The following is a 22,586-nucleotide window of genomic DNA, read 5'->3' as shown; positions in this document are numbered from 1 at the left end:
AACTGCGTCCTCAACGCAGGCTTGATGGGTGCTAAGGAGCAAAATGAGACATGACACTGGTTTCTCTACCCATCAAGCTTCCTAAACTGCAGCTCATCTTGGTGGGAATCCTGCAGACTGCAAGGGACAGAATCCAGCACCATTCAGGGAACCTGCAGGTCGTTGCTGACTTGACTCTTGTGGTATAGTAGCTGTATTGCTTTTTCACCCAGCTGAGGCAGCAGAGGATTATCTCCCTTTCTTTGACAGAAAAGGCATGGATTTTTCTGTCTGAAACTACTCTCTGGTGCTCTCCGTTGCTGAGCACGCAGAATTCTCATATGCTGTGCTGTTTCCTCAGCAGTACTGCGTTGAAGTGCCTCGAAGATGTGGCTCATGGGAACTGACTGTTTGTGACAGGGACTTGTGCCCTGAATCAAGGCCTCTCTGGTCATCCCAGATGTTAACTCCTGTCCACACAACTGTCTATCACAGCAGCTGACAGCTCACAAGTTTCATGCTGGTGACTAGCAAAGTTCAGAGAATTTTCTCTTATGTTTCCGTAATCCTTATGGTCGAAGACAATTACACTTGTCTCTAATAGAGTGGGAAGAACCACCAGGAAGAGGAGAAGATCTGTCTTTTCTGCTTGCTATCAGGTGATGGAGGAGGAAGAAGGGATGCAAACGCTGACGGATGCCTGGGCATCCGGGATTTTGCTGCGCGTTGCACGGCTTTGCACGCGTTGGAACGCTCCGTGGCGTGCTGCGTTCAGCCACTCTCACACTCGCAACCCCCCCTGAACTGCTCCGTCAAAGGTGGCGGGCCCGGCTCGGCAGCAGCGCGGTTCTTCACAGACACAGCCGACCGCCCCAGAGCTCACCGGGAGCCGCTGCCCCGCGCCTGCGGGCAGCCCCCGCTGGGGCCGGAGCCGCTCGGAGCCGGGGCCCGGTGGCGCCGCCTCAGAGGCCGAGGCCGAGGCGGAGCCCGCGGACATGGGCGCGGCGAGCGGGAGCGGTGGAGAAGGCGGAACCCCACGACCACGCCCCCCTCTCCTCCGCAGTAGCGCAGGACCACGTGGCTAGCTCGGCCAATCGGGGAGGGGCTCAGGGCTCTTTAAGAGGCGCGCGCCAGTCACGGTGCGCTGCAGCAGCGGCCGCCGGGGTTGTCATGGAGACTGTGGCCCGGCCGGTCGCCATGGAGACGGCAGCGCCTTGGTCGCCGGGCGGGCGGCGCCGGGAGCCGCGGAGGCACGCGCTGCTGGTCGTGATCGGGGAGATCGGGACGGAGCCGGAGCGGGGCGCGCTGCGCGGCGCCCTGGAGCGCGGTGAGCACCGCCGCAGAGGGGTACAAGCCCGGCTGCGCCGCCGCCCGGCCCGAGCCGGAGCTGCTGGTGCCTAAACCAGCCCTGCGGCACCGCAGCCCCGCCGAGCAGCTTCGTCCTCCTCCCGGAGAGACAGCGGAGAGGGCCCGCGGGCGGCGGCTGAGGGAGAGCCCGGAGCTCTGTGTCGGAGGCTGGGGGAGGTGGAGGCCGGTTGTGGGTATGTCCTGGGGCCGCAGGGCCGGGGTTGGTCGCGGGGAGCCATGCTGGGCTCGGGCGCGCTCGCCGGCCCCTGGCGTGGCTCGCGCAGCGGTGTCGCAGCCGCAGGGTTGGTACGGCCGGTCTCTGAGGTGACCGGAGCCGCAGCTCCAACGGGGACGGGCCCGGTGGCAGATGGCGTCAATAACGGGGCGGTCTTGCGCCGTTCCTGCAGGTGCTCAGGCAATACATTGTTGTGTCCTTTGTAGTCCTCAGAGCACCGCCTGTTTGCATTAGTGAAATGCACTTGTGGCTTTGGATGTCTTAAAGCTTGAAGACTTTTTATTGTTCTGAGTTCTCCAAGTTTCTATTTTATTAGTGGGTCAGTGGGTTACACCTTACTTCCATCTTACCCCAAACATTTATCTTATTAGTTGAGTGATTTGTCTTACCTGTCTTACTGCAATGCGAGGGGACAGCTGCAAAACAGGGCCTTGTTGTGCTACGGCCTCTCCCTGTTTAAGGAGCAGCTATGTGGACCCCAGAGGCTGAGGAAGGATAAGCCACTGCAGTGAACTGCTTCAGGAATGGCAGAGAGCAAGACTGCCACGACATAGTGCTGCTGTGTTATCCATGTTGTGCTAGTGCCCGGAGGCACTGGCAATTAGTCTTTGTGTGTTCGATGCAGTGTTGTTTAAAAGCAAGGGGGAAGAAGGTGGTGAGTTGGTAGTTCTTGCTCTGTGGCAGAAAGGAGAGGTAGTTGGCTACATCAGGACCTGAACAAGATCGTGTTCTAATGAACAATTTAGTATGCCTCTTGAGAAATAACGTAAAAGCCCTTTGACTTTGCATGCACCCCTTCTCCCCATTTCCAAGACACATTTGTGTAAAAGAGGCCAGTGATAACAGTTGTAACTATCAGCCAAACTGTTCTTGGAGGTACTTCTGTGTCTTTTTTCCTTTCAAGCATCAACAGAACTGAGGAACAGAGGAGGTGGGTGTAAAAATGTCAAGTCTTGTCATATTTCTCAACTTCAGCATCTTTTCCATGAATCTGTGCTGGCAGACCAGCTACTTTGAGAGCAGCATTTTTTTCTGTTTTCCAAGGATGGTTTTCTTCAGTAGTGTTAGGTCAGACTGGCCATTTGGCTTCTGACAGTCCCTCTTTGAAGGGGCTGCTCCTGCTTCCTACACAACAGGATGACAGTCTTTGCTTGGCACTTGACTGGTGTGCCAGCCTGCATCCTTATTCATTCTCTGAATAGTGATAGGTCAGACTAAGCTAATGGATTTCGCTCATTGATCTTGCAGTCAATAACCACAATATGCCAATAACCTGGCAATGCCTGTTAGAGAGGAAAAAAAAAAAATGCCAGTTTTGCAATGTGACCTGTAATTGCCACAGCAGAACTAAGTTCTACAGTTAGTTTTGTCTGACCTGAAACCTACTGAAATTCTGCTAAGAGCCATTTAAACAGTACTGGTAAGTTATTAGAAGTGAACTGCTGAAGGGATAAGGAACCTGAGTTTTGGACTTTCCTCTGTCATTGACTTGGAGTAGGACCTCCAGCAAGTCATATGGGGCTTTTCCCCACTGTGACTTGGGAGAATGACTTTTGTGAAATAGACCAAGATCTGCAAATGGTAAGATGGATATAGAAAGTAAGAATAGTTAAAATGACTGCAGGGTCTTGATATCCGGACAGCATATTATAATACTATAGACAGCTATACTTTTGATTCAGGGAGTTCAAGAAATGTGGAAATGGTGCACACATGATTATTCATATTTCTTTAGCTTGATGGAGAGGCTTCATGTGAGGTTTTTGTGAGGGTAGAACAGGCTGCTGAGCAGAAGATTTTACTTAACCAGGAAGGAAAGCTGTGTAAGTAACAAAATGCTTCTGCCCTTCAGAAGAGCGTATTTCTGCAGCTTGGTAAGTATGGCAAGGAGCTTGTAGCCCTGACAACAGTCAGATTAACAAAACTGGCAAATCAAGTTGTCAAGCAAAGTTGATCCTGAGTATTCCATACTATATATCTAGCTGGGGTTTTCTAAAGGATGGAGAGCTAGGGCTCGTCTTGTCTCTTTTCTGTTGCTGTGGCACCCTGCCTGTGCAAAAAACCCCAAGCAAACAAAACAAAAAATCAAACAAACCCTCCTCCCAAACCAACAGTACACCACAAAGGTTTATTACTATTATTATTGAATAAATCTCTTTCTCTGGCTGATCCAGAAAGTGCCTCCCCAGATTTCTTTCCACACCTTGGGTCAGGAGAACAGAATAGTGAGTATCAGGCATCATGGGAGCCTGCTGGTCTCAATGTGTAGTGCATCATAGACAGTGGCATTGTGTATCTGTGGGCTGCTTGGACAATGCTTGTTCTAAAGTGCTGTTTAATAAATATTGGTTTTAGTTTTCTGTTCCTGAGTGACTTTTGTCCAGTTTAGAAACAATATCTGGACAGCTAGGGCTGGTATTAGGGGGAAATGCCAAATCTTGTAAGCCAATTACCTCAGCAGGAAATGAGAGGTTCACAAGGTCATAAGGAAAGAGATGGAAAAGTGATGAGTGACACGGTACCTTACCCAAGCCTTGCATATGCAAAGAGCATAGATATTTAGAATTGTTATGGTATAGTCTGTACTCTTGTATCAAGAGGTAGAGGATCCTAATCAGCGAGGACAATGTTATGGCTCCTGTGCTGTGGAATAACAAACTGGAGTTGTGGCAAATGGGGAGAGATAAGGAGTAACTTCAGACTATTTGGAGGGGGGAAAAGTGTTGAATAAATTGTTGCATGTAGTATGAGTGGGATCATAATTTCACTGTTCCCGTTCCTTGCTCTGAAAGAGGATCTATTCTTTCTGCATCCTAGAGGATGTAGCAGTACCTCAAACAGCATTTATTGCTGCAGTAGGACACCATGACAATGACACAGCAGCTAGTCAGCAGGATTGGCCCTGCAGAGTGCCATCTTGTTCCTGTCCAGGTTAGAATGCTCATCAATACTGCATTAAGATGCACTTATATTGGACATTTGCTTAAACAATCATGCTTTCCAGGAGTATAGCATAGGAAAAGATTTTGCTCACCTTCTCGCTCTGTCTTTTATAGGTTTCATTTGTTCCTATCCTGTGCCCAAACTGAAACCAGTAAATGTTCTATAACACTGAAGGTGGTGTTAAGTGTGTTTTGCTTGTTTGATTTTTCTTCTTTTTTTGTTTCTTTTTTTTTTCCCTGATGTTGAGAGGGCTTACTGAGGGTTTTGTTGTGCACTCTGCAGCACAGACTGTCAAGTAATAGTCCAGGAATACAGCCTATGTGAACTGTCACTAGAAAAGGAGACCAAGAACAAAGTTTGCTTGAGCTGCTGTAGGTTCTACAAAGCCTTTAGACTATTGAACTGTGTGGTGCAAGGGGTACTAACTCCATCTTAGTTATGTGTAGAAAGCTGGAGCTTGTATCCTACAAGATCTTGTTTCCCACCGGTAGCTAACAGAAGCTGTTCCAAAACATGGAGTTACTGTGCTGGAGAACTAGAACTGTAGTAACTGGGAACGGTATCTCTCAAAAATCAACATGCTTCACTTGATGACAGATATCAGATGCAATAGAACTATATATTTTATACAAGAAAGGATATGTCTTCCAGAAGATGGTGGAAGGACTCTCAGTTGAGGACTCCAATAAACACTGGAGCTGAGATTCTGGTTTCTGTTAACTTTTAGAAGTCTGTGGCCTTGGCCTTCATCTGTTCTTAAGCAGGCAGCAGCACAAGAGGCTGGACTAGTGGTTTATGCTGATACCCTGGTTTTGTTCACAGTGCCAAAGAGTAGTATCACACCATCTGGGAAAGCCTGCTCCTCACTGGGATGTGAGATCTATAATGTTTGGTGTCATCCAGAATGTACAACTGCTCACACTGAGGTCTGAAGGTGACTTCCCCAGCGTGGCATGGTGCCACTTGCTCTGGGAGCAGATGCTGCTTCCTGCTGTGATATGAAGGTGATTAGCTTACAAAGATTATATAGATTAAAGAGCAAACTCAAGGGGTCTCAGTGGGATCAGGGGCTTTGAAGGAGTGATTAAGCAGAGCAATTGGGGGGGGGGGGGGGGAATGTCTGACTTGGAGGATGTATAGGCTATAAAAGCAGAGAAGCTGGTGTCTCTGAGCTATTTAGTAGTTTGACCATCTCTACTAGTGGATAATGCAGAAAATATAACCTAACAATGTATTTGCCTAGTTAGGCAGGAGTGTAATTTAGTTAGTCTCAATCTCTTGTAGCTTGTTAGGTTCACTTGCATGAAGCCCAGGTTGAATGAAGACTTGCTCACTGTGTGTACTTCAAGGATAAACATTCTATGGAAGGTAAGCATCTTGTGGCCCTCTGCTTCTGAAGACTTCCTCTGTCCTAAGTATGCTCTTTCAGAAGACCATCACTGGTCCTTGTGTGTCCTGTTAACTTTATCTCCACTTCTGTTTCTAGAGCAAATGTTGTAACAGCTCACTATTCCTTTTCTTTCTTTTTTTCTCTCTCTATGGTAGGAATTCGTTCCTGGAACATTAACATTCTGACCTGTGACCTGAATCAGCAACTGCGACTCTTTGTAACCAGACACCTGGCTCAGTTTTCTTCAGAAGTCAAAGGTAAACTTTTTGGTTCATCACCGTTAACTTCTGATTTTTATTTCTGATTTGAACAAATGCAGAATAAAGTTGAGTGTGATTTAGAATGTCAAATTCAATTAGTCATTTTTTTTTTTGCCCAGGATTCTGCAGACATGAATACTAAAGAAGAAAAACTTAAGGATTTGCTGGATGCAAGGAATTTAACTTAAGCTTATGTATCTTACTACTGTGAATAAATAGAAATGTGCTGTTTAAAAACCTGTTAGGCTAGTACGAATTTGTCAGTCTTCTTTATCTTATTCAGGTGACACAGTATAGTTTTACTTTGCAAGCTATTTATTATCTATCTCTTCCTTTTGGGTTTTAATATGTAGTTTTGTAGGCACAAAATGTGTTGCAAGTAGTGTGTAAGACTAGTAAAATGACTTTCTGAATCCCTCTTTTGAAGGCCTATCTCCCTTTCCTGTTAAGAGCAATGAATAAGGTCTTACAAAAATGGTGTTAACAGTTAGAAAGTGTGCTTGCTTAGCTTGTGAAAAGCTTGAACTCTGGATAGTTCAAGCTATAATACTTCAATGTATGTTAAAGCTACTATAATAAGCACAGAGGACACTGTTGCAAAATCTTTTTTTGTATGAGGCTGTCTTACAATCCACTGTACATCTTGCACTCTTGTCAAAGTGTCTGAATGTATTCTCCAGTTGGAAAAGCTGTTCTCCTAATGGATAGCTTTGAAAGAAGGTACCTGGACTCTTACCAAATATGCCACTGTCTTAGAGGCCTCAACTTCCCTGTGACTTTAATGCAGGGATAGAAAGTCTCCCTCCCTGCAAAGCAGTGCATGTTTGTATACACACACTTAGGGGATTAAAATACTGTGTGAAATGTATCAGTTGAAACACTCAACAGAAGATCTATCTAAATTTGAAACACCTCTGTCTATGATACAAATAGACTAAGCACTAACAAGTGACTGTGAATATAACATTAGCCCGAGAGTTGTTATAACTCGGGGTTGAAACATCTGGGTAAACAACAGCAGTGTGAATCCCTCTTGTTTCTCTTGCCTCGTTCCTGAGCAGCAAGGGGTGATAAATAAGATGCTAGTCTATAAAGAAGCTTCCATGAGGGATATGGGGAATTGCAGGTGTTTAACAAGCTGTCAGGTCTACTGAGCAAATCAGTAGTAAGGCACGTGTCTACCTGGGAAGAGTCACCATTGGTTCTGCAAAGGTAAGTCCTGTTTTTCAAATGTCTTTAAGCTCTTTGAAGTGATCAGCAAACACACAAATGAGTGATTTTAGTGTACCAGCCAAAAATGTTTAGGGAATGTAAATCCATGAAGTCTGTTTAAGGAAGCTTATTGGACACAGAACTAGGAGCCAGGCTTTGGTATGCCAAAGTTACTGAGAGAAGGATGGGTAGACAAAAGTTCTGATGTAAATAGCCAGCTCTGTCAGTGGAGGTGGATTGCCAGTTGAGTTCAACAAGGTACATGCTGCTTAACGTAGCAAGTTAAAGGGTGATCAGTGAGGCAAGTTTTGATAATCCAAAGTTACTCAGGACTCAGTAATGCTCCCTGCCCAAAGGGAGGAGGAGTAGTCCTGGATGGCAGCAGCAGAACAGAGAAAGTCAGGAACAATTATGGAATACCTTGAACAACAACAAACTCTTTGTGTTATGGAGAATCTGGAAGCTAGCAAATGGTCTGAAAGAGGGAGAGGTTGATGTGATGAGAAAGATGAACAGCAGTATCCAACCAAGTCAAGGTGAAATACCGAAGGCTTGTGTTCTCTTAAATGGTGAGGGTAGCCCCATGTGCACTTTTGCACAGTTATCAGTTGCCACTGGCTGCCATAATAGTTTAAGACTATGTACAGTGCCTCTTTGTGTTGGATGTTAATTGTTCCTTACAGCCAAGAGGGACTGTCTCTCCAATACAAATTGATGTGGTGCTAGGTGAAGTACAATAATTGCTTCTCAGTGCAAGGGCAGTTTACCTTCTGACACCTGGTTTTGGTGTTCAGAGAAAACAGCTTCTCTTTCTGAAAACTTTACTCAAATATTAGCAGCTACTTTCAGTCTGACTAGGGCATTTTAAACAGCCCAACAGCCATCCCAGTGATCTTTTCTCTCAAATCATACTTTGTGTTAGTCTTCAGATAACCTGTTATAAATAACTAGTGACATAATTGAAAATCAAGCAATGAAGAACAATGTTGAGGTTGAATTTGATGGAACAAATGCTTGAAAAAATGAAACACTGATGAGACACTTTTCTTGCCTCTGTAGAAGGATTATCAGAAATATTAAAATACTTTCAAGTATTACCTTGCATATTCCTTTGCCAACTTAATTTTTTATGCTGAAAGCCAACAGGGTTTGTGTAACAGTCTAATAACAAGCTGCCTTGCAGACAGATGACCTTTAGGCTCTTGAAGCCTTTCATATTTGACCTAATAGAATCACAGGTTAGCATTGGAAAGGACCTTAAGATCATCTAATTCCAGACCCCCTGCCACGGGCAGGACACCTCACACTAAACCATGCCACCCAAGGCTCTGTCCAGTCTGGCCTTGAACACAGCCAGGGATGGAGCATTCACAGCTTCCCTGGGCAACCCATTCCAGTGCCTCACCACCCTAACAGGAAAGAATTTCTTCTTTATATTCAATCTAAACTTCTCCTGTTTAAGTTTTAACCCATTACCCCTTGTCCTGTCACTACAGTCCCTAATGAAGAGTCCCTCACCAGCACCCTTGTAGGCCCCCTTCAGATACTCGAAGGCTGCTCTGAGGTCTCCACGCAGCCTTCTCTTCTCCAGGCTGAGCAGCCCAAACTTCCTCAGCCTGTCTTCATACGGGAGCTGCTCCAGTCCCTGATCATCCTCATGGCCTCCTCTAGACTTGTTCCAACAGTTCCATGTCCTTTTTATGTTGAGGACATCAGAACTGCACACAATACTGCAAGTGAGGTGTCAGGAGAGCAGAGCAGAGGGGCAGGATCACCTCCTTCGACCTGCTGGTCACACTCCTTTTGATGCAGCCCAGGATACGGTTGCTTTCTGGGCTGCAAGCGCATACTGAAGCCGGCTCATATTCATTTTCTCATCAACCAACACCCCCAAGTCCTTCTCCGCAGGGCTGCTCTGAATCTCTTCTCTGCCCAACCTGTAGCTGTGCCTGGGATTGCTCCAAGCCGGGTGTAGGACCTTGCACTTGGCATGGTTAAACTTCATGAGGTTGGCATCAGCCCACCTCACAAGCGTAATAATACACATCCTTACCACATACTGATGTCTTTGGTTTACATTTAATGCCAGTTGAGGGTGCAGATACATCTGCCACAGCCCACTGAGGATGTAGCAAAGTTGCATTATAATTCCTGAAGGCAGCTGTCTTTTTGGATGAGTACTCCTAGGATGCAATTAACTGAAACTAGGAGAGGAATCTTCTTCCTGCCTCTAGAACTTATGGGCAGCTACAAAGAGGATGGAGGGTTTCTCTTTACAAGGGAAATGAGCGCAAGTTGAATCAGGAAAGCTTCCAACTCAAGGTAAGAGAAACTTTTTTTACTGTGAGAACAATGAGTCACAGGAACAACCACCCCAGGGATGTTGTAGAGTCCCCATCACTGGAGGTTTTCAAGATGTGATTGAACAGGGTGCTAGATAAATACCATCTATGTTCCTTTTACTATAAAAGTTGGACTAGATAATCTTTTGAGGTCCCTTCCAACCTGGGCTGTTCTGTGCTTCAATGAATTTGACTTTGCAAAAGTCTTGTTAAAGAATAAGGATATTTACTAGTGACACAAATCAGGTTGTGATAAGTTGACAAACCTGATAAGCAAAAGCAAATGCACAAGTCCACTATGCACATCTTCGTCTCAAACCTGCATTCAATCCTCCTTTTAAAGTAACAACTCATAGGTTAATGTTTTTACTTGTACAAGTGGCTCATCATCTTCATCTAACTTGAATGGCTATGAGTGACAGTTTGTGCCATATACTTTTTTCCACTACACTGCTTAGTTAGTTTTCAGTGATCGATCTCAAGTGCGTAACAGTAAATAAAACTGCCTTGTTTATTCAAATTGCAGATCCCAGATAGTTTGTGTATTCGAACAAAAGCTGTTCTAGATGAGGCAAAAGACCAATTGTGTGTGAAAATTATATTACAGTAAGTGTTACCCACAGCTGTGGCTTCTTGCTAGAGATTTCTATAACCTACATCATCCAATGGGGGGTTTTGTTCAGCTCTTGGCTATTAGTAAAAGGACTTCTATGTCTTAATTTTGCATGTTTAAGTCATAAAAAATGTCAGTGGTTAACTCACTGCCCCCCCTTTCCCCGATGCAATGATTCTTTGGGCTTTCATATATGATTTCCAGGACTTGAGCAATTAACTTTCCTGCATTGTTTGTCTGCCAACATACTTCTGACCAGAGAAATGTAAAAGCAGACATTTGTCATCTTCTGTGCTGCTTTCGTATGTGCTTGAGGGCCATATCTGCTTTCATAGTAACCACATTGAGCATGACCTCAAAGATCATTTGAACTGCAGCCTCCCAAAATAGTTTCCCATGCTGCAAGTGCAGCCCATGTTTCTTGTTGCTACATGTGTCTGCAGCAATCCCAAGCATTGCTCTTTTCAGATGACTTTTGTTCCAAACAGCTTGGGATTTTTCCCCCAGATACTGGTGAAGAATATCCCCATGGGACTTGCAAGCACCACCAGGATTTACGAGTTAGACATACATTAACCAGGTACTTGTGCATTCTGTAATAATGCTATATGCTAGGGTAGGTAGTTGTACTGGTTCAAGCAAAAGGTAAACCCAGCCCAGGGACAAAAAGTGGATGGGTGGACAAGAATGTTAGATGAGTGCATGAAATAATTCCTCCTTGTACCATTCTAGCTCGTATCCCTTTCCAGGTCCTGAAGAGATGTTTTCTGCATGTTTAGTAACGTTCAGCGCTCTTCAACATCCGCAGTTATTCAGTCTTTCCCTGCTAGAAGTAAAAAGAAATCTGGCAAGAACTGAAATAGTTCAGTGGCATGTTATAGGAAAAAACCTGCAACCTCTTTTATTTCACTGGATTCTGATTCCTGTCTGGTCTCATTCCGATGTACCTTTCTACATTACACAATTCCTGTCCAATCTAGTTGTGATATAGGTTTGGCATATTTACTTTTTTTTTTCTTCAGATTGAAAAGGCCAGGCTTACCCAATGGTTCCTTATAGGGAAGCTCTTTCATACCTTCCATCTTTCTTGTTTTATTAATGTTTTACAAGTCTACCTCTTTGAGATGCTGTTGTCAGAAGTGTGTAGTGTTCAAAGTGGAGAACAGCTATGTATTGACACAGTGTCACAAGCTTGTTACTGCTTTTCCTGATTTCTACCACATCTATTCACTTTTGTACTGCTCCTGGTCAGTGAGCTGAGACTATCATAATCTCAAGATCTCTCCCCAGTGGTAATAACTTTAGTTAGCACTCATGTGTGATTTATACTGAGATAAATAAAACGCCAAATGAAACTTGGCGTGTGGAAGTCTCCCTCAGTAGTTCATCCTCAGCCATGCTAATAACTTGGTATTACCCGTAAGCTGTGCCAACAGTCTGCTTTCTTCCTTTTCAGGTTGTTTATGAATATGGTGAACAGCACAAGCCCTGGTGTAGGCTTATATGACATGCCTTGTGAAACAGTAATTGCACTAAATCAATACAGCCTTTGATATTTTGACAAGCTTATTTGGTTTTTATTAAGAAGTAAGGTCATTTTGTGTAATGCCATGTTCATTGGCATTCATTTTGTATTCTATTTGAATCTTTACTGCTGATGGGTTTTCCAGTCTTCTCAGACTTAAATGCCTGAGCACTGGAGCTCAAATTGCAGGCTGAGAGCTTCTTAGTCAGTCTCTTAGATCTTGTACAGAAATTGTCTGTTTGTACAGACTTAGCCTGATTGCTGCAATCTCCTACCACCATTAGCGTTAAAATAGAAGGAATTTCATTGTCTCTAAAATATATTCTTAATTTCTTCCAAATACAGAACAGAAATAATTACAGAATATTTCTCTCTCTATTTGACCTGCAGCGCTAAGCATTAAAACAAGAGATAGGACAAAAGCAAAACCTTATAAGATCATATATAAAATTTTAATTCAAAATGCTGGTTTTACCATCTTTAACAGATGTTTTTAATGCAAAGACAGCTCCTGGAAACTGCACATCTTCAGAGTTCTCTTTGATAATATTGGGCTGCATTTTATGCATTTAAAACCAGTATACTGACCCTTCTTTGGTAACTAGTCCTTGCTAAGACAAACAAGATAAGTAAAGGGGGAAAAAGGATTAAGTAGGAAAAGAATCTTTAACATGTGACAGTTTCAATAGCTGTATATAATTTTCTGACTGATTTATTGGTCTGTTTCCCTCTACTGTGTATGAAGGCAGTTTCCCAGCTCTCTTCCTTCGTTTTAAAGAATCCCTGTGTTGGCGTGGGCTTGAAGGAGTCTCTTGAGCAGCTGCTCTCAATTTCTGTTTACCTGACTGCTGCATGTAAACTGTTGGAGGTAGGGGGCTTTGGGTGATCCAGTGCTGGCCGCTTTCTGGGCCTGAGAACCCTGGGCTGAGCCATCCCCGTATATGAGCTCATGGGAACACGTAGGAAGGCTTGGCCACAGCTGCTCACAGTGGGTTCCTCAAGTGTGAAACATCTTCACTCACAGCCAGCAAATGTGAGCGAAGCTGTGCTATCTCACTGCGGTGGTGTAGAGCAGAGCACCTGATGGCACTGAAGTGAAATGGGCTGTTGTGTCCTCAGCTGCCCGTGCTGGTGCGCAAGGGGCATGTGCACCCCTTAAATGCGGCAGGCCCTCAGGCTGAGGAAGGTAAGACTGCTTCTGCTGCAGATTCAGAAGAGGGGAAAACTGTGGAAGGAGTCTGTTAATCCGATTTTGCCATGAGATTAATGGTTGTCATGTGCTATTGTAATTTTAATGCCATAATTCCTACCTCCTTAGAACACAGATGTCCCTCAGTCTGACTGGCTCTGTTCCAGGATTCTGTCTGGTTTGCCTTGCTCTACTAACCACGGCATTGCTAGAACATATGCCTCTTTCTTTGTAAGAACTTAAAAGTGCAGAAGGGAGGCGCTGTTTTCCTTTCCTGATCTGGTGTTGCTGCTTTCTGTGAGAACTGAGATGCCATGCTTTCTGTTTGACACTGAGAAGTTGAAACAGTCTTCGTGCTAGAAAGCCAAGAATTCTGAAGTGGAGTCAACAAGGATCATAAGGGCTTGTGTCTAGATGCATCTTCCTTTGAAATACCAACGTGCTTTCACTCTGTTCTGTGTAATGGGATGCCTTACTTGATTTGGAAACTTCAGGGTATAGTGTGCAGAAGCAATCGGCTTTTCTGATTTCTGGCTGGGGCGAATGTGCTGCTGCAGAGGATCCACACCAGAGCCCTGTCCCACCTGTAGTTTTTTTACTTTGTGCTTTATGCTACTGGCCTATATGAAGCAGTAATGGAACAAATGAGTCAATTCCTGAATGGGAGCTTTGGAAAACTAGGAGCACTACAAAGAAAATAAATTAGCTACCTGAAGACAGTTTCCTATTTTTATTTTAAACCAAATTAATGTTTTAACTATCATTTGTGGGGATTGAATTTTATTTTTTGGGGGGGAGGGGTATTTTTTTGTGTTATATGGACATTTTAAGGTGAGATGTTTTTCCTTTGTATCAGGTTGCAGCAGTCTGCCACAACCCGCAGGTCATTGTGCAGTGGCTAGTTACCAAGGGTTAAAGTCATGCCTCACTTCGAGCTTCAATTTGTTTATTGTGCTTTCCAGCTACCATATTGCATTCTGCCTGGACCTACTAGGCCTGAGTTCTCTTCTGGAAGAAATCTTATTACCTGCAGTTGTCTTCTCACCTCATAAAGCATTCTGTTGCATAAGCAGGCTAATTTGGGGTGGTTTGACCTCAAGCAATGCTTGTAGCTGTGTTGGGATCTTTTCAGTTTTAGAATCTTGGAATCCGCCTTTCAAAATTTAAAACCCTAGTGAAGATCAAAATAAAACAACCAACCAACCCATCAGCAAAATGGGGTGGTCTTTGTAAGGGCCACGTTACTGACCACGGAGTTACTCTATCGCCCGCAGTACACCCACAGCTAGCTCTGGACACAGCTGAGCCCATGGTGCCATGCTCTGCTCTGAAGTTACTGCTTCACAGTTGACCGCTAGAATGTAACCGTCATACACAAGCACGGTGTAAATTTCCTGCTCTTGTTTGTTTAGTCCAGTAGCTAGATCAATGCTTTGATACTAATCAGGAGTTTCAGTTAACAAGTACTGTATTTTCTTTCAGGTAATCTGTTCCTTTATAACAGTTACATGAGATTCTCCTAAAGATATCTTGAACAAATATTGTTTCACCAGCTGTCAGACTTTTACGACTTGAGTTCAGGGATAGGATGCCTCCTAAAACTGCAGGGTATAGCTTATAATAAACAACTCTGTGTAGCAGTGCTATGCTGCATGCACACAGTCAGCACACATAGATGTGATTTCTTGGAGGCTAAGTTCCTATGTGGTCCAGTGGTCACCACAAGCTCGTTTCTTGTTTTGTATGGAAGTGTTATTCTTTGACCTCCTGTCTCTAAATGGGGTACTATATGCATGCATGTTCGTTAAAGAAAAATGTTCATTGCAACCAAAGATTCCTGCTGTCTTGGGGGAAATAGTAGAGAATGAGCTATCTGCTGCGGGGAGGGCCTCGTTTGCTGTAGAGAGACTGTAAGACACTACTGCAATGGGAAACCTAGCCAATCCAGGTACACCTCTCCTTTCTTTAGTCATCACTTAGGACTGGGTGTGTATGGGAAGCTGCTAGCAAAGCTGTCAGTGCAGTGCTTGTGGGAGAACTCCTGATACAGATATAATTTAGAATAAAGCTTCACAAGCCAGACTGTTGATGTAATTATTGAATTAGAAATAAACTGCTATAATTATCTTCAACTCAAAATTAGTCTTTACACAAAACACAGACAAACTAATGCTTGATGAGGTTTTTCCTTTGTTTTCTGCATTTATCTCCACAGATAACTAACCTTTCAATTTTGTGAGTTCCTTAAATCAAAGCTCCTAGCACTGAGATGGCCCCAGTCATGAACTCACTGGTAGCTTTTCTGAAGTTAGAACTTGCCCTACTGAATAATTAACTCTTGCTTCTAAAATAAGGCATTGTAGTTAAATGTTGTGGGCAGTTCATGGAATTAAAATTCTTGAAGTGTATATGGAGCCAAAGAGTAAAGAGCAAGTGGGTTTGTCCTGGAACAGTTTTTTGGACACTTCAAGGAAAGTGCAGGTAGTGTATTGTACTGAGCCTGTTCTGCTGTACTGTCTTTCATACATAAAGGTTTGAGGCGTCAGGATCTGTTTGAATGGGCCTTGAGAGTAGATTAACCCTTGAATTATGTGGAAAAGGAAAACAATGATTGGGGAATGGCTGGCCCTTTTTTCAGGATACAGTAAAAGTTTATTTTGTTTTGTTTTCTTTAGTACTTTGTGTGGTAAACGTGAATAATTCAATGATTTCCAGTCCTTTGTTGTATGGATTTGGTGGAATGAGTTTTGAATTCATTAGACTGGTAGGGTTTTTCCCCAGTGAGATTGGTCTTTATCTGTAGAACCTTCCAGAACAGGCAAGATGGATGAGACTCAAATTTCTCATGGATAAAGAGGAAGAGATGGGGGGGGGCAGGGCACAGTCCCTAAAGGGACTGTCCCCAACAGGACAAGGCCATGTTTTTGTTTCAGATGACCCATTCTCAGTAGTTTTACTCAGTTTGGGGTTTTGTCTGCCTTTGCTTTTGACAGTAGCTAGTGTGGAAGTGGTTATGGCTATTCACAATCTTACTTTGCCTTAGGGTAGGTGAATTGTCTGAGTTTGACCTAACCCTTCCTCTTTGCCTCTGAAACTTTATTGAGTACTTATGATTCTGCAGGAAAACCTGCGGTAGACAGTTTGACTCCTATAAAGAAAGTTCTCCTGGAATCACTGTTCCAAATATGGCATTTGTGTGCATTTTTATTCCTGTTCCATGGAGATGAATAATTGAAAGTGGTTATTGATTTTCTTCTTCTTTTTTTTTTTTTTTTTTCCTTCTCCTCTCCTCCATTTGTTTTTCCTCTCTGGTTGCATCCCAGCTACTTCCTTCCAAGAAAGCATGTGCTGCAGTGCTGATATCCTACAAGAGGGCATAAACCCAGGAGAGAATAGTGCCTAGAATGATGTCCTATTTTGTCAATGTCTAAAGAACATTCAACTATTTTCCATCTTTTCTGTTTCTTGACTAGTTGGTCTTGTAAGCAGGAAATGGCTGGTAACTGTAGCATTCAAAACATACAAACAATTTACTAGCACTAGTTTGCAGGGACTAACATTTTCTCTTTAAATTTAAAATATGCCTGGAAGAACAGTTCCTCTTCTGTAATCACAGCATTCGGTTATTCATTGTGATATCTTTGCATGTAACAGCAACCAGCTCCTGTGGCTGTTAGTTTCTCTTAGGTTTTGGGTTTTTTTTTGCTTGTCTACAAACTTCGATTCATTGTGAGAGAAGCCTCCATACAATGCCAGTTAAATCCACATGAACCTGACAGGTTATGGGTTCTGCAGCTTCAAGAAATGTGGCAGAACTGTTCTGCATTGCTTACAGAAAAATTCCTGCAGTTCTATGTCTTTATTTCCAATTCTGAATATCAAACTGAGGAGAAAAATGAAGCAAGATTGGACCGAGTCACAGACACATGGCACTGTAGTCAGAGTATTGTCAATGCAGTTTGTCTTAGAAATTTTACCTGTGCCAAAGCCAATTCTAAATCTTCCTCTACCCTCTCCTCAGCCTTCCTTTTGGTTTGTCTGGCAGGCTTAGCTCCCAGCCTTCCATTTGCATCATTTTCACAGTTGCCACTGATGCTTCTTAGCTGTCTGTAGGATCCTGCTATGATTTTTTGTCAGAAACGTCCGCTCCGTAGAGTAGCATGACATCTGTAACCTGGATAACAGGGCATCTGGTGAATCTGTGCCTCTGGACTGACACATTCTTCAGAAGGATGTTAACAGCCTTTTTGCCTCTGTTCAGGTGCTGGAAACAGAGTTAAATCAGCAAGTTCCAGGCATCAGACCCTTCCTGGGGCAGCTGTTGCCTTTTAATAGAGATTCTTGGCTGGTTCAGAGAGAATGTGACCCGAGGCAGCTTAACATGTCTGGCACTAAAATATACCCTTTGCAAGAAGAGGAATGTTGTACCATATTTTGGCCCTTGGAGCTTCACTCACATTGCCTTGGTTGCACTTCTTTCTTGCTTTCAGTGCTAGATCTGGTTTGTACCTTCTTCATTCTGTGTGTCTGTTGGGACATGTGGAAAGCTTTCCTGTGCCTCTGGCTGGAGCAGTCCTGAGGGTGCTGATTGGGAACTAATGCTGGCAAAGGCATCCGAGCAGTGAAGCCAAGTGAATACTGTAGAAGGCACAGGTTTTTCTTCAGGGAGATGCATGCTGCTTATTTGAAACACTTTTGGAGAAGTCTTTCCTTGAACTGTGTTAGTTGTGTTAGGAAAACATGAGGATTTGATTCCAGTGTCAGTAAGAAATCACTAGCATCAGATCCTAGGCCCTCCTTCCTCTCTGCTCCATTAAGCCACCCCTTTGGATGCTAAGGAGTCATGCTGCATCCATGCAGGGGACATGTGGCAGTTCTTGCTGTGCTCCAATATTTGCCTCAATCCCTCTTGTCATGTTCCTTTTGGTCTTTTAGTACTGCTCATGTTTGCTCCAGTTTTGCAGCCTTGATTTATAAACCTCTTTGTCCTTTCCACCGAGAGTTCTAGACAGGTCATCTTCTGTCATTTTCCCTAAAGCTTTTGAGTTGCTGAGTTAAATTAGGATCACCGTTTTTAAAGCCTTATTTTCTGGGACAAGAGACCAGTGTTGCCACAGAAAACTTGCACAGTTCATGAATTTGCTTAGAGTAGGAATTGGAAAAGAGGCTGGTAAGAGGTGCTGATGGCTTCCCTGCTCCTGCATTAACACAAAAATAAAACCTTACTTGAAGGTGATAGAGCTAAAGGGAATGGATGACTTGGGCTATCTACCTTATAAACCTGTCGAATATCACAGCAAGTTGAGAAGCTAATTCCTATTAGCTCAGATAATCACTCCTTTGGCCTTGCAGTATGAGAAAGATGAAAATATTATTCTCAATTTAAGGAGGAGAAGCCTAAATATGTGGTTGTGTTGGACCTGCAAAGCAGCTGGACGAATCAAATACTTAAGGCATCAAAGGTTTCTTGAAATAGAAATATACATACAACTAGCAAGGTGTTGCTTCACTTCAGAAATGGCTGTTTAAAAAAATAAGGAAACTTGGGAAAAGTGCAAAACAAACATTTAGTCAGAATTTAAGCAACCATAGAGAATAAAAAGGTGAAATATCTGCAAATAATAAAGGCGCTAGGAAGTAGGGAAGCCTTATTAAATAGTTGAACAGAAAGATGCACAAGTATTCAGCAAAAACGGGTATCCTTAAAAAACCTCCTAGTAAAGCTGTAGAAAAGAGTAAAAACTGCTGTATCTAGGTAGAAGTGAGGATAGCCAAGAGGATTTTATAAGTGATTTGCCAAAGACTTGAAAGAGTAATCAGTTCTTTTGATTTACTGAAAGCAGATAACCTGTGCAAGTCAGTAACTAGATAGTCAAAGAAAAGAAATCCATCCAAGATGATGGATGCAAAGAAATCCCTGCACTTCTCCGCAGTCTTCTCTGCACAGCGTGCCGTGGTGACAGCCTGCTACCTCTTCTCTTGTAGTTACTGTGAGGGTTTTATGTGATAAGCTCTCACAAGCCTGGGGTGCTGCCTGCAGAGGTTAGAGTTCTGTGTGTTGAAAACTGTGCTTTTCATGTAGAAGTTTGGAGAAATATCTGTCCTTTCTCCTATAACACTATCAGGACTGTAGCTGGGTCAGGCCATGGTTGCTCTGTCTTACCACTTTTCAGAAGCTAGTATACTGTCCATGAGAATGTTCTTGTTAAAGCCTTTGGTCGGTAATTGTGAAGAAAATGTAGTGTATTTGGTGGAAGACAGTGGGCAACTCAGAGCTATTGTTCAGAGAAGCACAACCTCTCTAGACTCCAGATGTATTGCAAGTCCTATTCAGTATTCTGCTTTAGCTGTAGTTCTTGAAGGCCCACAGGTTTCATTTACATGAAAATGGTTTAAGTGTCATGGTAGAGAAAAGCATGGAGATGTGATCCTGGCTGCACCCTCAAGTTTGAAAATAGCAAGTGACTTCTTAAAATGTTTTCTGTGTTATTTCTGCAGGCCTGGGGGAATAGCCAGTCTGTGGCTTCTTAATGTTTATGGTCCAGAACATCCCAGTCAGTGTGATGCTGACTCAGGTGTGCAGCGATGAAGTGTTCACACTGTTAATAGTGTAATTCCATACCCTGTACCCAAGGAACAGAATTCCTCAGCCAAAAGGCAGGATCTTTGTTTCAAACCATACTGATCCAGTGACTGTTGTCTCTGACTAATTGGAGACGTTTATCCTGTTAGCACAAGTGGGGAAAAACTCCACCTCTCTTCTTTAAGTCAGTAGTGGAAATAAATCTTTCCTTGCATCAGAGGATAATAGTGTATTTACATGTCAATGTTTGAGTGGTTCTTGGAATTGAACATTAACGAGCCTTAACCTCAATACTAGGAAGGGTACGTTTTCTCTGGGGTGTGGGTTTTCTGGTTTTTGTGGTGGGGGGTTGTTGGTTTCTGGAGGGCAGAGCATGACTGACATTGGGTTTGGTTTGTTTGGTTTGGTTTATTTTTTTTCCCCTCTTAAATTCTAAACCTCTGTATCTCCTGTTCCACGATCCTGGTGCCTGGTCTGTAACTGTCAGGTGAATCACCTGATTTCTTGAATAACTGGAGAAATGGAAATGTTTTTGATCATACCTCTGTAGGTCTTCCTGGCTTTAGAAAGTAGCACTTGGGAACTAGAAGCTCAGTGCCCTCCCTTTAGGAACTGTGAGAGACCTGAAGCTCAGTAAGCGCTTCCCTCTTCAGTGCCCCTTTTCTTCTGCTTTTGACAGTTGTTTTTTAGGCTTTCTGCGATTTTTTTTTTTTTTCTTAAAAAGCTAAAAAGTTACCTGCAGCTGATGACACAAAGGCAGGAGAGCTGCTCTGCAGGAGGCTTTTTAGGCCAGTTATTTAACTGGCGCATGGCAAAGGCAATAGCTGTTTTAAGGAGCTCTGAGTCTTGCTGGTTAAGCAGTACTTGTCTGCCAAAGAGCTGTGCTTTGTGAAACCACCCTGCCATTTACAAAGCACCAAGAGCCACGTTCCCGGCAGCTGGGGCCTGGACATGTTTGCGAGGGCAGAAAGCGAGAGCTAAAACAGGGGCCGTGGATGCGCCAGGCTTCAGCCGCAACCTTCCGGCGCTGCCGGTGCCCGCGGAGCGAGGGGGGTTAACTCTGCCTCGGGCCCCCGACGGGCGGGGTGCGGAGCGCCGGCTCCTCCCCCGCCGTCGCCGCTCTCGCCGCAGCTCGGGCTGTGCCGGTGCCTCCGCGGCGCTCCCGGCGCCCTCCGACGGCTGCTGCTGCGCGGGCCGCCGCCAGCCGCGATGGTACGTGCGCGCGGTGGGGATGGGCGCTCCGCGGGTGCCGGTAGCGGACAGAGGGGCCGAGCCGCTGGGTCGGCGCGGGGCGGGTGCGGGACTGAGCCTTTAGCGCTGGCTTTGTCTTTGCCGGGATGCTCTTGGCTTTGGAGAAGGCTGCTCCCTTTTGTGCTGGAGTGACTGCGAGCTCCGGTACCCGGAGAGCGGGCGCAGCCCTGCTCGGGCTCTCCTCCGCCTTGTCTCAGGGGCTGGGGCTGCTCTGCCCTTGGGGGGAGCAGGTGAAGAAATCCGTGCGGAGCATTCTGTGACGGATGCGGTTTTCTGCCCTTGGAATTTGATCCTGGGGTGGTGGGGGGTTGTCATTGGTGGTTAAGGGGAGAGGGCCAGTGGCAAGAGGGAAAGGTGACTGCAGATGGAGTGTTTGGGTTGGTTTGTTGTTTTTTTTTTGTTTGGTTTTTTGTTGTTGTTGCTGGGTTTTTTTTCCTTCTTTCCTTTATGATCTGAGGACCTCGCCTCTTCTCAGCTGCTTGTGGCCCAAGTATAGGAACAGAGTCCGAATTCCCTGGCTGCTCAGCTGTTTACTGCACTTGCGGTGTTAGCTCAGACAGGGGAAGGGTGTATTAAGATGGGTCTAGAAAAGAATCTGGAGATGATACTCCGCCTGCCAGGGACTTACAGAGTCCTGCAGCATTATGACTTATCCCAGTATGGCCTTTCCTGAAGGTGGTGTGCTCCTGGAGAAGGGAGGCGGTGGCATAAGGCATCTCATGGATGCTCCCTTTGGGCAAGGCTTGGTGAAAGCAGCATAATGCTCAGCTCTGCACTGATGCTGGAATGAGGCTAATGCCAGGCAGGAGGGGGGAGGGTTGTTAAGGATGACTGCTATTCTGCTGATTAGATGGGAGAGAGCCCCTTTCCAATTCCTTTTTCCTTTGGTGCTGCACACCTACACTTGATTAGTCTTGAACCAGCTGAAGTCTGGCTTTGAGCTGCTCAACACTACATTCTTCTGTTACAAGAAGACAGAGAGCATCCAAATGTGTCCAGTTAATGGGGAGGAAAAAGAGAAGGTTCTTGTAAAGTGTGAGTGATGTAGCCTTACTAGAGAAACAGAGCAGAGAAGATGTGGCCAGGCTTGGAGCTGATTTTCATCCTAGTAGGCTTTAGGGAGGGATTTTGTGCTTTAGAAATGAGAATAGCAAAGTGCTTTGTTTTTCCTAGAAGTGGTCCTTTGTCCCTGCTATGTTTCTCATGCAGCACAGAGGTATGAGGGGCTAGCTTTTCCCTTGATGATTAGCCCTCCTGCATCACAGTGGTAAAGTGTGGCGATGACACCTTTGCAGTCCACAGACACACGGGGCTCTATTTTCATAGGGTGTCTTTGGCTTTCTTTAGTGTTGCCACCACCGAGCATGTTGTTGAGAGTGTGAAATCGTCTGTACACGAATAATAAAGTGTATTGAAATTTTTCAAAATAGGGCCTTCTACCTCCAGGGTCCAGAGCTAGAGGAGCTGGAGCAGGGCTTGGCACATTGCACAGACCAGGGTATCTGACCATGAATATCTGCTGGTTTGGGTAAGAGGGAGAAGGAGGAGAGGCAAACCTCATTGCCCATGGAGGGAGCAATGAAAAGAAGTCAGTAGTGATGCCAACAAACCCTCTCTTAATAGGGGGAAGAGGGGGCTGAGAGTGGTCAGACTGGGGCTGTAAGTGATGTGGGGAGGGGAGGAGGAGGGAGCTGGAGGGGAGGAGCGTGGCTGTGCG

At 44.6% G+C, this 22,586-nt stretch overlaps 1 protein-coding gene across 3 annotated transcripts in view; it reads left to right on the top strand.

Moving 5' to 3' along the window:
- The first annotated feature begins 1,113 nt into the window (after nucleotides 1-1,113).
- Nucleotides 1,114-22,586, top strand: part of MAP1A (microtubule associated protein 1A) — a 49,103-nt gene continuing 27,630 nt past the window's right edge. The window contains exons 1-3 of one of the 3 annotated variants that reach the window (XM_057401345.1): nucleotides 1,166-1,306; nucleotides 5,789-5,872; nucleotides 6,050-6,151. In XM_057401345.1, the coding sequence (XP_057257328.1) occupies nucleotides 5,866-5,872; nucleotides 6,050-6,151 (109 nt within the window). In that variant the 5' untranslated portion in view covers nucleotides 1,166-1,306; nucleotides 5,789-5,865. Of the gene's footprint in view, nucleotides 1,307-5,788; nucleotides 5,873-6,049; nucleotides 6,152-20,719; nucleotides 20,831-22,586 lie in introns of those variants that run through there. The other 2 variants (XM_057401344.1, XM_057401346.1) reach the window with 2 other exon arrangements.

This window comes from Pezoporus wallicus, unplaced genomic scaffold (genome assembly GCF_028554395.1).
Source record: "Pezoporus wallicus isolate ANWC-B61680 ecotype Strahan unplaced genomic scaffold, APGP_CSIRO_Pwel_v1 contig_12204, whole genome shotgun sequence".
NCBI lineage: Eukaryota > Metazoa > Chordata > Aves > Psittaciformes > Psittacidae > Pezoporus > Pezoporus wallicus.
Note: the sequence above shows the minus strand (reverse complement) of the source record. Positions and strands in the feature narration are given on the sequence as shown.